The following is a 14,511-nucleotide window of genomic DNA, read 5'->3' as shown; positions in this document are numbered from 1 at the left end:
GCACAATGGCCATGTCATGTCCAGAGGACAATATTCCCCACTGTTTGACTCTTAATCAGGTTTTTCACTGCAGAGACGTTGGGGTGGGGCTGATCTAATGTCCCAGCTAGTCCTAGCTGAGCAGTCAGGCACTTACTCTCACCACTTTGAACAGTGATGAGTCAATGCTTTAATCACTGCTCACTGCAATGAGAAGCTGAGAGCAGCACAGATCAGTGAGGAGCTAAACAAGCACTTAGAAGGCCGTTTGACGACATGATGGTTTGAAAAAGAGGCATTGCTGGGTTTTCCCCAGTGATGGCTTCTCTGGCTGAGGCTGTGGCCTTGTTCACAGTAGCAGGCAAGAATTTCTAGCACTGTCTGTCTCTATTTCCAGGCTAGATCTGACCTCTAGTGGCCAATTGAAATATAATCTGTTGTCAGTGAAGCTCATGAATTGTGTGGCCCACACCCTAAGCTAAATTTCTCATCCCCAGTTGATATTTGGGGATAGATTGCTCAGTGGGGTGAGGAGCATTCTGGACATGGTGCCATGCTGAGAAGAGTTCCTGAACTCAGCCTACTCCACAGAAGGAGCATCTCAGCTTCCAGAGTAGCGACGGCAGCATTCTCTGGTTGAGGTCACTGGTTTAGTGTGGGATTGCTGAATAATGAAGTCACGTTTCTGAATGGAGTAGAGGGCTCATTTGATATTCTTTGTCAGAAGTCATTCATCAACACAGTGGCTTTTCACTTGCTATAACGTTTGAGGATTTACTTATTTTTATTTTAATATGGTTAGATATTTTGCCCTCATATACGTCTATGCACCATGTAACTGCCTGGTGCCAGGAGATGCCAGAAGCGGACATCAGATTCTCTGGAACAGGAGTTATGGACAGTTGTGAGCTGCCACGTAGATGCTGGGAACTGAACTGTCTCTGCAATAGCAGCCAGTGCTACTAACCACTGAGCCATCTCTTCAGCCCTTTATTTTATTGTTACAGTATCCTGTTGGGATGCTGAGTACCTTAGAGATCTTGTGGGTAAAACATTCAAGCCATTGTAGCATTTAAGTAAATTCACACAAAAGTGTTGGTTTTCTAGTGCATATAAAAATTAGGTTGGGGTCATAGAGATGGCTCAGTGGCTAAGAGCACTTGCTGTCCTTGCATAGGATTGGGGTTTAGTTCCCAGCACCCATATGGCTCACAACCACCAGCACCTGTAGCTCTGGGGGATCTCTTGCCCTCCTCTGGCCTCCGTGGGCACTATATGCGCGTGTATGCCTTCCCATGAAACTAGTGAAATTAAATCTTTAAAAAGCTGTCCTCACACTGGGCTGCAGTTGGTGAGCAATTGCAGACATCTTTCTGAGAAATCTCTAATTACCTGTTAGATCTATTTAAAGTACTTCATTGAGCTGGAAGGTTTTAGTGCACTGGCAGATTACTTGTGTAGCATGTGCCTGGCCTTGAGTTCAACCTTCAATACCCTAAAAATAAGATAAAATAAAGAAAGGAAAAACAAGAGTTCAATATCAGATACTGCAAAATATAGTAATTAGCCAGGTGTTGGCTGTGCATGCCTTCAATCTCAGCACTTGGGAGGCAGAGGCAGGAGGATCTTTGAGTTCGAGGTCAGCCTTGTCTACAGCGTGAATTCTAGGACAGTAAGGGCTACACAGCGACACCCTGACTCAAAAAACCAAAGTAAATAAATACATGAATGCATAAAGTTATAGGTTTAGTCTTTCCCACTGCAGAAATGAGATTAAATGGAAAGCAGAGGAATGGCTGAACCCACAGTACTGCAAAACCAAAGTAAAACAGTGAATGCAACCGAGCAAAGGGCTCAGTATCAAGCAGTGCAAAATTAAAACACATAAGATAAAACAAGACTTACTACCCAATACTGCAAAAGTAAAGTTTAATTCCCAATACTTCAAAAATTAAATAAACACAAAACCTTTTCCTTTTTGCTAGGAAAGGCCAACATGTAGCTTGTAGGCTTATCCAAAGTAAAGCTGGTATAGATCTTCAATCTTAAAAACTGCAGGGGCTGGAGAGATGGCTCTGTATTTGAGAGTACTGACTGAAAGTGAAAAATACCTCCCCCACAAAATAATATAATAATAAACATTAAAAATAAAAATTTCAGTAGAACAAAATGCATTCTCTGCCCATTGGCGTGTTTGATGAGTGCACATGGTCTTCAGATGTTCAGACATGACTCCCCCAGTGTGGGTTGTGAGGCATGAGGATTCTGGTTATTTTGTCAGGTTCAGTTGTGACTATAGAAATTATCTCAGGCTCACTAAAATGAATGGGTCTAATTGAGGCTTAATAAATAAGCTGTTTTCTTTTTTCACTTAAGAAGGCTATTGTACATAATGAGGGATGAAAGGACAATATGCTCAGTCTTTAGTTTGTGGCTTTAGATCCAATTATCTCAAGTGAGATGCAGAGATAGAAGTGTTCCTGGGAGTCAAGGCCATGCTGGGCTAAGTCTTCCCTTCCATGATGCTCCCTGGGCCTTTGTGGGGAGAGTGTAAATGTCCCAGTGAGGGCTGAGTCTGAGCCTGTGGGGAGTGTCAATGTCCCAGTGAGGGCTGAGTCTGTGGAGAGTGTAAATGTCCCAGTGAGGGCTGACCACTCCACTATCTGGTGCCATGTTTGTAATGTCTCTGAAAATTTTGGAAAGACAAAACCCAGCTTTTAACCCTTAGCTTTCTAGTGTTATTCCAAAGTCCAGAGTCACGGTGGTGGGTGAGGCTGCAGGCAGTACCATGTACAGTGTGCAGTATCGTCAGGCACACAGGTTTCCAGAGGCTCAGAGTTCTTTCAGCCTGGCCATAGTTTCTTCCCAGGATCTGCTTTGAAAAATAGTAGGACAACACAGTAATCAAAACTATAGTGAGGAAAGAATAGGAATGTTCTTTTCCTTTCTTTTTGGATCAAACCTAAGGTCTCATATAAGCTAAGCATGCACTGTATCACTGAACTGTACCTTGGGGATACCCTTGTTTGAAAAATAGGAAAATGCTTAAGTGAAGGATGAATCATGAATTAAGTGATGATCTTTTGTAGCCAATGAATTTTCAGCAAGGTCATGTGCTGGGGCCAGAGAGATGGTTTATCCCGGATGAGCCCCTGATAGATTATGCAGTCCCTGGTTATCAGCCCTAGATAACATGCATGTACGAGCAACCCTAAATGGACTCCATAAAATATGTGTGTATGTGTGTGCATGTACATACACATTTATATAAGCTATATATGTGTTAATAAATTTGACATAGGTCTTATATATGTGTATATATATTATGTATGAATGATGATTAGAGAAGAAAAAGGTCCTGAGGAGTGGATGACGTGGGAGGAGTTGGTGGAAATGATGTAAATACAGTACTCATATATGAAATAATTAAACATGTGTACACACACACACACACACACACACACACACACACACACACACATATATATAAAAGCCGCGCACACACCATTTGTAGTTGAGAAGAGAAAATCCCAATTTTAGCTGAGGAAAAAGCCATACCCAAACAGAAATCTTCATCTTAAGACTTTTAAAAAGAGTTTATTTTTTATTTCTGTGTATCTGTGAGCATATGTCATGTGTGTGCAGGTGTCTGCAGAGGCCAGAAGAGGGTGTGGGACTCTGTGGAGCTGTTGCAGGAGGCCTGATCTGGGTGCTGGGAAACTAACTCAAGTCCTCTGGAAGTTCAGGAAGCTCTCTTAACCTCATGTTTTAGGAAAGTACTCAGGGGTTGTTTCCCATCTAGCAGGTGTAGTAAGCAGCTGGCTGGATCATCATCACGCTCCCATGGCTTATAAGCAAAAGTAATTATGCAGAGGGAGCAGTGGATCATGGAGCTATGAAGAATTTACATTTCCGCATATACTTTCTGCAGTTTTTAATGTGTCATCTCTCAGTATTTATTTTCTGTGTCTCTTTAAGGGGCAGGGGCATCTGCCCACTTAATGGTTCTTTCTTTTTCTCTAACCCCAGAGTAGAATTTCATTACCAAGAATCGATGCTTCACCTCTCAAGTTTCACAGCGCTCTCTGTTAACAACGCTTGTTTGAATGACAATGTAGGACCTGGGACGATGGATCAATTAGTGAAATGCTTGCCTTGCCAGCATGAGGAATTGAGTAAAAACAACAAACAAACAAACTCTGGAAGCTCAGTGATTTAAAATGCTTACTGCTCTTACAGAGGACCTGAGCTCAGTTCCCTGCACCCACATGAAGTGACCCACATCTGCCTGTAACTCCTGCTCTAGGGAATCTGATGACCTCTTCTGGAGGGTCTCTGCACTCACTTGCAAATACCCACACACATATACAAAGACTTAGAAATAGAGACAAGTCTTAAAAACAAGGCCCAGCATGGTGACTCAATTTGTAATCCCAGTGCCAGGGAAGTGAAGTGAGGTGATTCCCTGTGAGTTACAGGTTAATGAGAGAGACTGCTTTAAAGAAGAAGAAAAAAAGCCAAGGTGGACAGCACTTGAGGAACAACACTCGAGATTGTCCTCTGGCCTCCTTGTGAAGCTGCACACACATGAGCATACACATGCATATGTGTACATGAGCATCACAGACTGATTGTGTGGGACTGTAGATGGTACCCTTGACACCCCTGTCCCAATAGCTACACTCCTACATCTTTCCAAATCTTACTTACTCTGCCCCTTATGGACCAATCTTCAGAAAATTGGAAACCTTCAATCAAGCATGTTGAGGAGAACTTGGGGGTAGCCCTAGAGTCAAGAACATTCAGGGTGGGTGTGCCTTCATAGCCAGTGTCTCTGACAAAGACATCTATGTGGAAATCAGTCTGTGTCCTCTGCACCTCTCCTCCACTCAAGTCTCTTTTTAGTTAATTAAGCATTGCTTTCCTCAGTATAATTTTATTTTAAGATGGTGATGTCATGACCCCCACACATGCTTTCTTCCCACAGGCCATCTCGAAAGCGAAGATCCCTTGAAGAGGTGGGGAATGTGACAGCCACCATGCCTACACTTCCAGATTTTCCTAACACCTCCTCCACCATTGCACCTACGAGTCAGGAGGAACACAGGCCATTTGAGAAAGTGGTGAACAAGGAGTCACTTGTCATCTCTGGCCTGAGACACTTCACTGGCTATCGCATTGAGCTGCAGGCATGCAACCAAGACTCCCCAGAAGAGAGGTGCAGTGTGGCTGCCTACGTCAGTGCCCGGACCATGCCTGAAGGTGGGCTTGCTTTCTTCTGGGTTTACAATTTACAGGGTTGGAGACCCACTGGGCCACAGACAAGTCCTCTCCTCTTTGCATAGTGTAGATGTTTTCTAAAAGTGTTCTCTATTGTTTCTGTTCCTAGACGGACCTCTTCCTTTGTTTCCGAGGTTGGCATTGAACTCCTGGTCTTAGGGAGTCCTCCTGCCTACTCAAGTGTTTCCTGAGTAGTTGGGACTTGCTGGAGTATCTTAGTTTCTTTTCCTGTAGTTTTGATAAAAGTCTTAACAAAGCTGCTTAAAGGAGAAAGGATTTATTTTAGCTCACAGTTCAAGGTACATTTCGCTGTGTCTGGGATTTCAGTGCAGAAGGAGCTTGGGGCAGCTGGTTCTATCACATCCACAGTCAGAAGAAGAGAACAGCACATGCATGCTGGTTTTCAGTTCCCTTTCTCCATTTTTACAGTGTGTATCCCGAGCAGGGAATGGTGGCACCCAAAGTGGGTCTCTCCAACTCACTTAAACACAATTGAGATAACCCCCACAGACAAGCTCAGATTCCCATCTTTCATTTGGTTCTACATCATGTAGGTTGGCAATAAACATTAAACGTCACGCACTGTATCCTAATCTTTTCTCTGTGTGTGTCCATGTGTGTGCCTAGGTGTGGTGAAGCCAAAAATCAACCATGGGCATCTTTTTTTAGGTACCATCCACTTAGGATCTCTTATGGGTCTGGTACTTGATTTGGTCCGGCTGGCTGGTCAGTGCGTTCCAGGGATCGGCTTGTCTATCTTTTCAACACTGGATTATCAGAACATTATGTTCCAGCTCTTGTGTGTGGGCTCTGGGGATTGAACGTGGGTTTTATTGACTGAGCTATCTTCTCACTTCATGAGTTTATTTTATTTTCTGATGAAGAAAATAAGACGTGGGAAAATTACAGCCAGGTCCCTCAGCTGTTGAGACCCTGGTGGCAGGGATGAATTTCGATTCAAGAGTTAATATTTGAGCTTTTAATGTTTCTCATAGCTAAGGCAGATGACATTGTTGGCCCTGTGACCCACGAAATCTTTGAGAACAATGTTGTACACTTAATGTGGCAAGAACCAAAGGAACCCAATGGTCTGATTGTGCTGTATGAAGTGAGCTATCGGCGATATGGCGATGAGGTAAGGATTCCAGATCTTGGTGTTGTATGGAACTATTCCAGGGGAAATGTGAACAAATTGGGACCAGTGACAGACCAAAGTAAGGGTGTGACCAGGGTCCAATTTGATGAGCCAATGACTTTTTATTGGGAGTTATTTAGAGTGGCAAGGATAAGGGCTTACTTATGGTCATGGGGATAATTCAAGAGCAGATGCATCACCGAAAGCCCACCACACAGCATGGATGATAACGCATGAAAACTGGAACCCGGGAGCTCTCTGCAGGACTTTGCTGAGAACCCTCCCAGTCAGAGTCTCCTCTCCTCAGCAGTTCTGCTGCATAACCTCAGGAAAGGCGAGGCCTTGTGGGTCCCAGAAGTTTCAGTGACTTCCTCAGACTTGTGAGGTGTGGACTTCCTGAGCCTTTCAGAGCCTCCCTTTAGAACGTTCTGAGTCTTAAGGAACTTCCTTCCAGACTGGAATGTTTTAGTTTTTGGAAGCTGGTATACAATACTGGGTAGGAACTAAGTTTCTCAGCTATCCATTGCTTCTCACATCAGATGCTGTCTTTAATTAGAGTTTGAAACCCTGATGACCATCTTTCCAGGAAGATAGACAGAAATGTCAATTGAGAATCTTTTATTTCTTTTATCACTTCAATTTTTAAAAAAGTTAAATTAATTTATTGTGTATGAAGAGGTAGGGGAGCATGTGGCCATGCCATAGCCTGCTCTGTTTAAGGAGTCAGAGGACAGTTTTTGAGAATCAGCTTGCCTCTTCACTGTGTGGGTCCTGGTGATTGAACTCAGGTCACTGGACTGTGCTTCAAGCTAAAGTGCTTGCTGAGCCATCTTACTACCCAGTCTTTCATCATATTTGTGTGTAGATTTTTAGCTGTGTCCTTCAAACTGTGTCCTTTGTCATGGGATGGGGCTCGCTCCCCTTTAGGGAGATTCATCTCAGGCCAGGAGTGCATTATTTAAAACTTTCTTATGTGCCTCTTTGCCACACTAGACACTGTGGCGTTTGATGTGAGCATGCAAAGAAAGTAGGAATTCAGTAGAGACTCCAAAGTCATATCTAAGGTACCCGAGGGCCCACTGTGAGCTGACACTCAGTGATGTTACAGCTGCCTCTAAGCTGCCGGGAAGCCCACCGAGAGCTGAACACCCACCTTTCACCAGGTGCTGCAGGTCTGAACTGGGTACTCATGTTTCTGCAGCAAACCCTTTACTAAGGACCATCTGTAGTCCCTAAACCCTCATTTTTTCGGGGGGCCATCCTGGGCTCTGTATTCAGATAGAATTAAGCTATTTAATTTTTATTTATTTATTTTTTATTTTTTAAGCTATTTAATTTTTATAGATTTGCAAACATGTGAACATATTCATATGTGTTTTACATATATATATATATATATATATATATATATATATATATCGACTCTGTATTCATAAGTTGCTTTCTTCTGCCTCATGGTGTTTCTCTCTGGAATTAGAATTCACAACTGCTATATAGGCAGAGAATATAATTTCATGATTGAAGTGTAATTTAGTTTTAGACATACGTAACTTTGCTATTGTACTCTGAAGGCAACATGAACTCCATGTAAATGTTATTGTGTACCTATAAAACTTCATAAGACAGATGATGGGCCGTGTTTATCCATATGCCCTTAATATAGCAAAACTGACTTCATGAAACTTTCAGAGTTCTAGTAACATATAATAAATCCTTATAAGCAGATAGGATCCTCTGAGGACCCTTTCCTCCCGGGACTGTGTCTCTTTTTGGCTCCCAAAGATGGCACTTTAACAATGACTCAGAGCATGGAGTCAGCACCCTATGACCTGCATAACAAATCCGTCCGTCCTTCCTTCCTTCCTTCCTTCCTTCCTTCCTTCCTTCCTTCCTTCCTTCCTTCCTTCCTCCCTCCCTCCCTCCCTCCCTCCCTCCCTCCCTCCCTCCCCCCTCCCTTCCTTCCTTTTGACTTTTATGCATGTATACTATGATTGTGTGTGTGTATCATTGTTATTAGTGTGAATGTGTGCCACCTGTGTGCAGACACCTGGATGTTCTGAATCTGGACTTACAGGTGGTTGTAAGCCTTATGGGCAATGAAAACCAAACCAAAGCCTTCTGCAAGAGCAACAAGTGCTCTAAACTGTTGAGCCATCTCTCCAGTCCTAGTTTCTTTATTTTTGATCAAATTTCCCTGTTCATTTTTCTTTGTGTATGTGTGTGTTGTGCATATGTGTGTGTATGTATACAACATACATATGTTGTGTGCTCTTTGTGTGGTGTATCTGTCTCTGTGTGTCTCCCCAAATGTAGTGTGTAACTGTGTGTGTATCTGTCTGTGGCTGTGGTTTGTACCTGTGTCTGTGTGTTGTATCTCTGTGTGTGTATGTCTATGTGTTGTGTGTTCACAGAGAGCACTTATGCTCCTGATCTTCCATGCATTCTTTCCTTGCTCTACCCATTAGGCATCTATGGTGATTATCCAGCCTTAGAGATGGGCCTCCCTTGTGCCCTCAGCAGCTCTCCTGGGCTTGTGTCCTTTTCTGCTTGATGACTCATTCAGTTGGGAAGAACCTTAGGACTGAGTTCTCCACCCACCTCCCGCACCTCGTCCAGCACATTTCTTTTCTCCTTACTGATGTCACTTGATGAGCACAGGGGCTCTTACGTTTTCTCTTTCCCATCCCAGTTCTTAGTTGAGGGGTGAGTGATGGAACTACTTGGAAAACTTTGGAATTTTGGGTCTGGTGATCACAGACTTGACGAAGTTATTCCCTAGAGATCCTGGCCTCACTCCTAATGAGCCCTGAGTCCATGCTTCTTAGGGTTGTGTGCCCCAAATTTGTTTAGATGTTACATCTAATAAGTCTTCAGAGGAATGCCAACTCATTTTTTTTCTTCTTTCTTTTTTGAGACAAGACTGGCCTCAAACTTCTTATGTAGCCAGTATAGGAGGGGGTGGCCTTGGTCTTCTGCATTTCTGACCTCCATCTTTCTATGTTTGTTGAGAGGCATGTGCACCAACCTGGTTATGTGGGGCTGAGAGGGAGCCCAGGACTTGAGCATGCTAGGCAAGCTCTTTGCCTCCTGAATCACAGCTCCATTATTGCTTTCCAACCACAGTGAGGGGCAGTGGAATGGCTCAGGGTGGAACCCTTGCTGAGAATCCTCCAGTGAGGGGCTGGGGACCTGGCTAGGTCACAGAGAACTGGCCTCCAAATCACCAGTGCTATGGAGACTAACTTGAGCTACAAGAGACCCTGTCTCAAGAAAGCAAAAGCAACAACCCCACCCTCCACAAATAAAAACAGAAAGAAACAAATGAATTCTCAGAGCCTCTGACAGGTCAGGCTCTTGCCTTCCTTTTTACTCTCTCTGATTGACCTGCGTGGGAGCATAATCGTAATGTCCTTACCTGGGAGGGATGTGCCCAGATGTGCAAAACTCAACTAACCACCTTTTCTTTTCTTCCAGGAGCTGCACCTCTGTGTCTCCAGGAAGCATTTTGCCCTGGAGCGGGGCTGCAGGCTTAGAGGGCTCTCCCCAGGGAACTACAGTGTTCGAGTCCGGGCTACCTCCCTGGCAGGCAATGGCTCCTGGACAGAACCCACCTATTTTTACGTGACTGATTATTGTAAGTCTCCATAGCAACCTCAAGTGGTTGGATCTGTGCTCGGTGCTTTAAGAACGGTAGAATATTTTAAACAATGGCACCAAGGGAAAGAAGTGGCAGGTGCTTTCATTTTGGGTTTACCAAAACTATGATATAACCAGCTCGACATGTTTGCTGACCCTTTCTACCAAGAGTTCACATCCTCATCACCCACATAAAATTCTGGGCATGCCCATGCGCAAACTGTAACCCTGACTTGGGCAGATCCCTGGGGCATACTGGCCAACCAGTAAGATCTGTGTTCACTGAACAACCTGCCTCAAAAAATAAGGTATAGAGCAAGGAAGGGTTTATGGAGGATTGAAGGGGGGAAAGGGAGTGGGAAATGATGTAATTATATTATAATCTTAAAAAGAAATAGAAGAAGAAACGACAGTGCTAGGGAGGCAGAGACAGAGTTCCGAGCCAACCTGGTCTGCATAGTGTATTTCAGGCTAGTGAGGGCTAACATACTAAGATCTTCTCTCCAAGAAAACAAACAAAAGAAACAACATTCAAACAGAGAGAGAGAGAGAGAGAGAGAGAGAGAGAGAGAGAGAGAGAGAACTCGATAGGAAGATACTTGATGTAGATCGACCTTTTGGCCTACGTGGGCAAGTAGTACACATGTACAAACACATACATACACACACTGATTAATAATAAAGTATATACTTTAAAGTCATTAATCATTGGAGTGTGTGTGATTAAGATACATTGTATACATATATAAATTGTTATCATTAATCATTGGAGTGTGTGTGATTAAGACACATTGTATACATATATAAATTGTTAAATAGTACATTAAAATTCAAAAAAGTTAGAACTCAAAAATTTTATAACTTTTCAGAGTACTTTGTTCTGAGTCTAGCCTCCCTTCTCTTAAAGGAGAAGAGAGGAGGCAGGGACACAAGGCTTGTGAACAGACAACATTTGTTTGCCAAGTTTTATTCAGCCACCGGTATTTACAAATATATCCTATGGGCTATGAGCCAGCAAGTGTAAGGGGGCAGTTTGCTGTCAGTTCACAGGAAAGCTCCAAGTGGGCTTGCTCAGGACAGAACTGGTGACAGAAGTCATGATGAAGCATGAGCTGGGAGATCTCCCTGTCTGCCTCTGTTGTAATAGGAGCAGCGAGCTACATTCCTGGCACCCGGCCGCCTGCAACGGCTAGCTTTATACCCGAAATAATTACATGGAAACTGTATTCTTTTAAACACTGCCTGGCCCATTAGTTCCAGCCTCTTATTGGCTAGCTCTTAAATATTGATCTAACCCATTTCTAATTATCTGTATAACACCACAAGGTGGTTTACCAGAAAAGATCTTAACCTGCATCTGTGTCAGGTGAGAGAATCATGGTGACTCCCTGACTCGGCTTCTTTCTCCCAGCATTCTGTTCTGTCTACTCCGCCTATCTAAGCTGCTGTCCTATCAAAAGGGCCAAGGCAGTCTCTTTATTTAACCAATGAAAGCAACAGATAAGATACAAGACCCACCTCCATCATGCCTCTGTACTGTGAATCCAAGTCTGTAACACCTCACCCAGGTTTTCACTTTTTTTTTTTTTTTTTTTTTTTTTTTTGGTTTTTCGAGACAGGGTTTCTTTGTGGCTTTGGAGCCTGTCCTGGAACTAGCTTTTGTAGACCAGGCTGGTCTCGAACTCACAGAGATCCGCCTGCCTCTGCCTCCCGAGTGCTGGGATTAGAGGCGTGCGCCACCATCGCCCAGCCTCACATGCTTTTATGTGGAGCTCTAACTCAGGTCCTTATGGTTGCAAAGCAAGCACTTTATTGACTGAGCTGTCTCCCACACTTTCCCCTCCAACTTCAGGTGAATTTTATGACAAACACCAAAAACCCTGAGTCCACTTAGTGTTGCCAGCGTGTATCAGGTATAGGGTCATCTACTGAAATAGAGTAGCTTCTCATTGGCCGTATCCCTGAAGAAAACTGACTCTTCCTCTTAGCAGCCATCAGTTGCCATGGCTCCCACATGCTGAGAACATAGCCCATAGGACATAGGTCCCACATGTAAAGACTATGTCTTGCTTGAAATAGCCTAGGAATTTGCTTTATTGCCCAGGGTGGTATTGAACTCACGATCCTCCTGTCTCAGTTCCATCCCAATACCAGGTACTGAGATGACAGCAGCCAGTGTTCAGTGGTGTAATTTTTGCTACCAATACATGTTATCCTAAACTTGTACCTTCTTATTCCGTTGCAGTAGATGTCCCATCAAATATTGCCAAAATTATCATCGGGCCCCTCATCTTTGTCTTCCTCTTCAGTGTTGTGATTGGAAGTATTTATCTATTCCTGAGAAAGAGGTAAGCAAGGGTGTGCTGGCAAATGGCTAACAACCGACTTTCTTGGGTAAAAACAAACAAACAAACAAACAGTAACATAAATACTGAATTAGATAGAGGCAAGTTTCTTACAAGGCTTACTTAGGGATGTGCTAGATGCAATACTCATGGTAATAAGTTTATAATACTGTGATGTACTCTTGATTACAAATTTCCTCTAGCTCACTGATTCTCCCTGCATGCTTCCATTGATAGATTTTTTACCTAGATCTTAATATCTGCAGCCAGCCTAGAGTTATAGCTATGAGGAAGCATACATAATTCCATCATGCATTAGTTAATTTCCTGTTGCTGCAATAAAAAACCTTGACATACAACAACTTTGGGGAGGAAAAGTAGATTTTTGTCTTACAGTTCCAGAAGGAGATTCAGTCCACTGTGACAGCAAAGACCTGGCTACAGGAGTATTAGCCTAGTTGTTCACAATTCATCTGGACCCAAGAAGTTGAGAGAGAACAGAAAGTGGGCCTGGGCTGGCAGACTGCAAAGTCCATCCTCAGTGACACACTTCCTCATCAAGGCTCCGCCTCCTGTAACCTTCCAAAACAATGCACACATTTAATGTTAGATCATTTCTTATTCAAACCACAATGAAGCATAAACAATGGTTTACTTGTTTTTGCTGTTTCAGATAGCTTACAGGATAATGGGTCTCATTATGATGGTTTTGTACATATATATCAGTATAGTTCCTTATATAGACCCCCCCCCTTGTTCCTTCTTCATCCTTACTGGTCCCTTTCCTCCCCAGAAGTCATCCACCTTTCTGTTTACATGTCCCATATATATGGGGAACACTTACACATCATTTTGTCTTTATCCCCATTACCCTCTTCCTCTCTCCTTCTAGCGCCCAATCTACTGTTCTGTAATTTATAGCTGCCTTTGTCTTTCTGAGTCTGGGTTATTTTGCTTAACCTGATGATGTCCAATTCTATCTTTGCTCTGTTTTTCTCAGGCAGGGTCTTACCCTATAGCCAAGGTTGGCCTTGAACTTGTGATCATCCTACCTCCTACCTCAGCTTCCCAAATACTAGGCTTGCAGGTGTGTGCCCCCCACCTACAGGTATGCATCAGCCTCATATTGTCCGTCCCTCCTTTTGTTAAAGAGTAGGACAAAAATTAAGGGAGACAAGGGAAACACATATTTGATAACTACAAGCAATACCTTGCCAAGTCAGGCAGGTTTTCCACGGGCAGAGCAACTCTGTGTCGTTTGTCATGTCATCATGGCAGCGGACACACTGAAATTCAGTCTGCTTTAGGGTGCGGGCTTCCTTTCTGTTGCTATGACAAAGCAATCTGGGAAAGGAAGGGTTTATTTTAGTTTACATTACAAGTCACAGTCAGGGCCTGTGTTTCACAAGTAGAAACTCGAAGTAGAAACCATGGAGGAACGTTTGCTTGCTGTTTTACTGAGCTTGCTCATACAGCCCAAGACTATCTGCTGAGGGATAATGCCACTGACAGGGGGCTGGACCTCCTGTATTATTATTAAACAAAACATACCCTCTTAGACATGTTCACAGACTAATCTGATCTAGGCAATTCCTCAATTCAGGCTTCTCCTCTTAGATGACTCTAGGCTGTGTCAGGCTGACTAATGAAGGCTAACCTGGACACTAATTAACATTGTTGTCTCTCACTTTCTCTAAGTTGGACAAAATGTAGAACCACGAATCCATTCATGATTTGTAGTGTTTACCTGTTTCCAGTGTCCAGAATGCTATGGGATGCTCAAGCTGGTGTGTCTGTCTTTTCCTCCTCTAGGCAGCCAGATGGGCCGATGGGACCATTGTATGCATCTTCAAACCCTGAATACCTCAGTGCCAGTGATGGTGAGCACCTCTTCCTTTTTTGTTGGAAGCCAGGGCTTTGCCCTTGATTTCCTTTGCCACAATGTTAACGTCATATCTGAGGGTTGGCTAGCATCACAGGGAGAAGGGAAAAACATCTCAAAGAGGCTGAGAGAAACCCCCTTGAGTGCTGAGCATGCCTGTTTGCCCTTGCTGCAGAGACTCTGCTACTATGGAATTTAGATCCGTTGTCTGGACCTGCCTGGGTGGCTGATAGCATCTTCTTGGGATCTTCAGG

At 43.6% G+C, this 14,511-nt stretch overlaps 1 protein-coding gene across 3 annotated transcripts in view; it reads left to right on the top strand.

Annotated features, from left to right (window-relative positions):
• Insr (insulin receptor) overlaps window positions 1-14,511 on the top strand; it is a 144,487-nt gene that overhangs the window by 114,140 nt on the left and 15,836 nt on the right. For 2 of the 3 annotated variants that reach the window (XM_050127343.1, XM_050127341.1), the window contains 5 exons: window positions 4,967-5,241; window positions 6,255-6,394; window positions 9,869-10,028; window positions 12,276-12,378; window positions 14,188-14,255. In XM_050127343.1, the coding sequence (XP_049983300.1) occupies window positions 4,967-5,241; window positions 6,255-6,394; window positions 9,869-10,028; window positions 12,276-12,378; window positions 14,188-14,255 (746 nt within the window). The remainder of the gene's footprint in view (window positions 1-4,966; window positions 5,242-6,254; window positions 6,395-9,868; window positions 10,029-12,275; window positions 12,379-14,187; window positions 14,256-14,511) is intronic. The other variant, XM_050127342.1, reaches the window with a different exon arrangement.

Source organism: Alexandromys fortis, unplaced genomic scaffold, assembly GCF_014885135.2.
Source record: "Alexandromys fortis isolate MF-2015 unplaced genomic scaffold, M_Fortis_MF-2015_v1.1 scaffold_271, whole genome shotgun sequence".
NCBI lineage: Eukaryota > Metazoa > Chordata > Mammalia > Rodentia > Cricetidae > Alexandromys > Alexandromys fortis.
The sequence above is the reverse complement of the archived record's forward strand: the minus strand, read 5'-3'. Positions and strand labels throughout refer to the sequence as shown.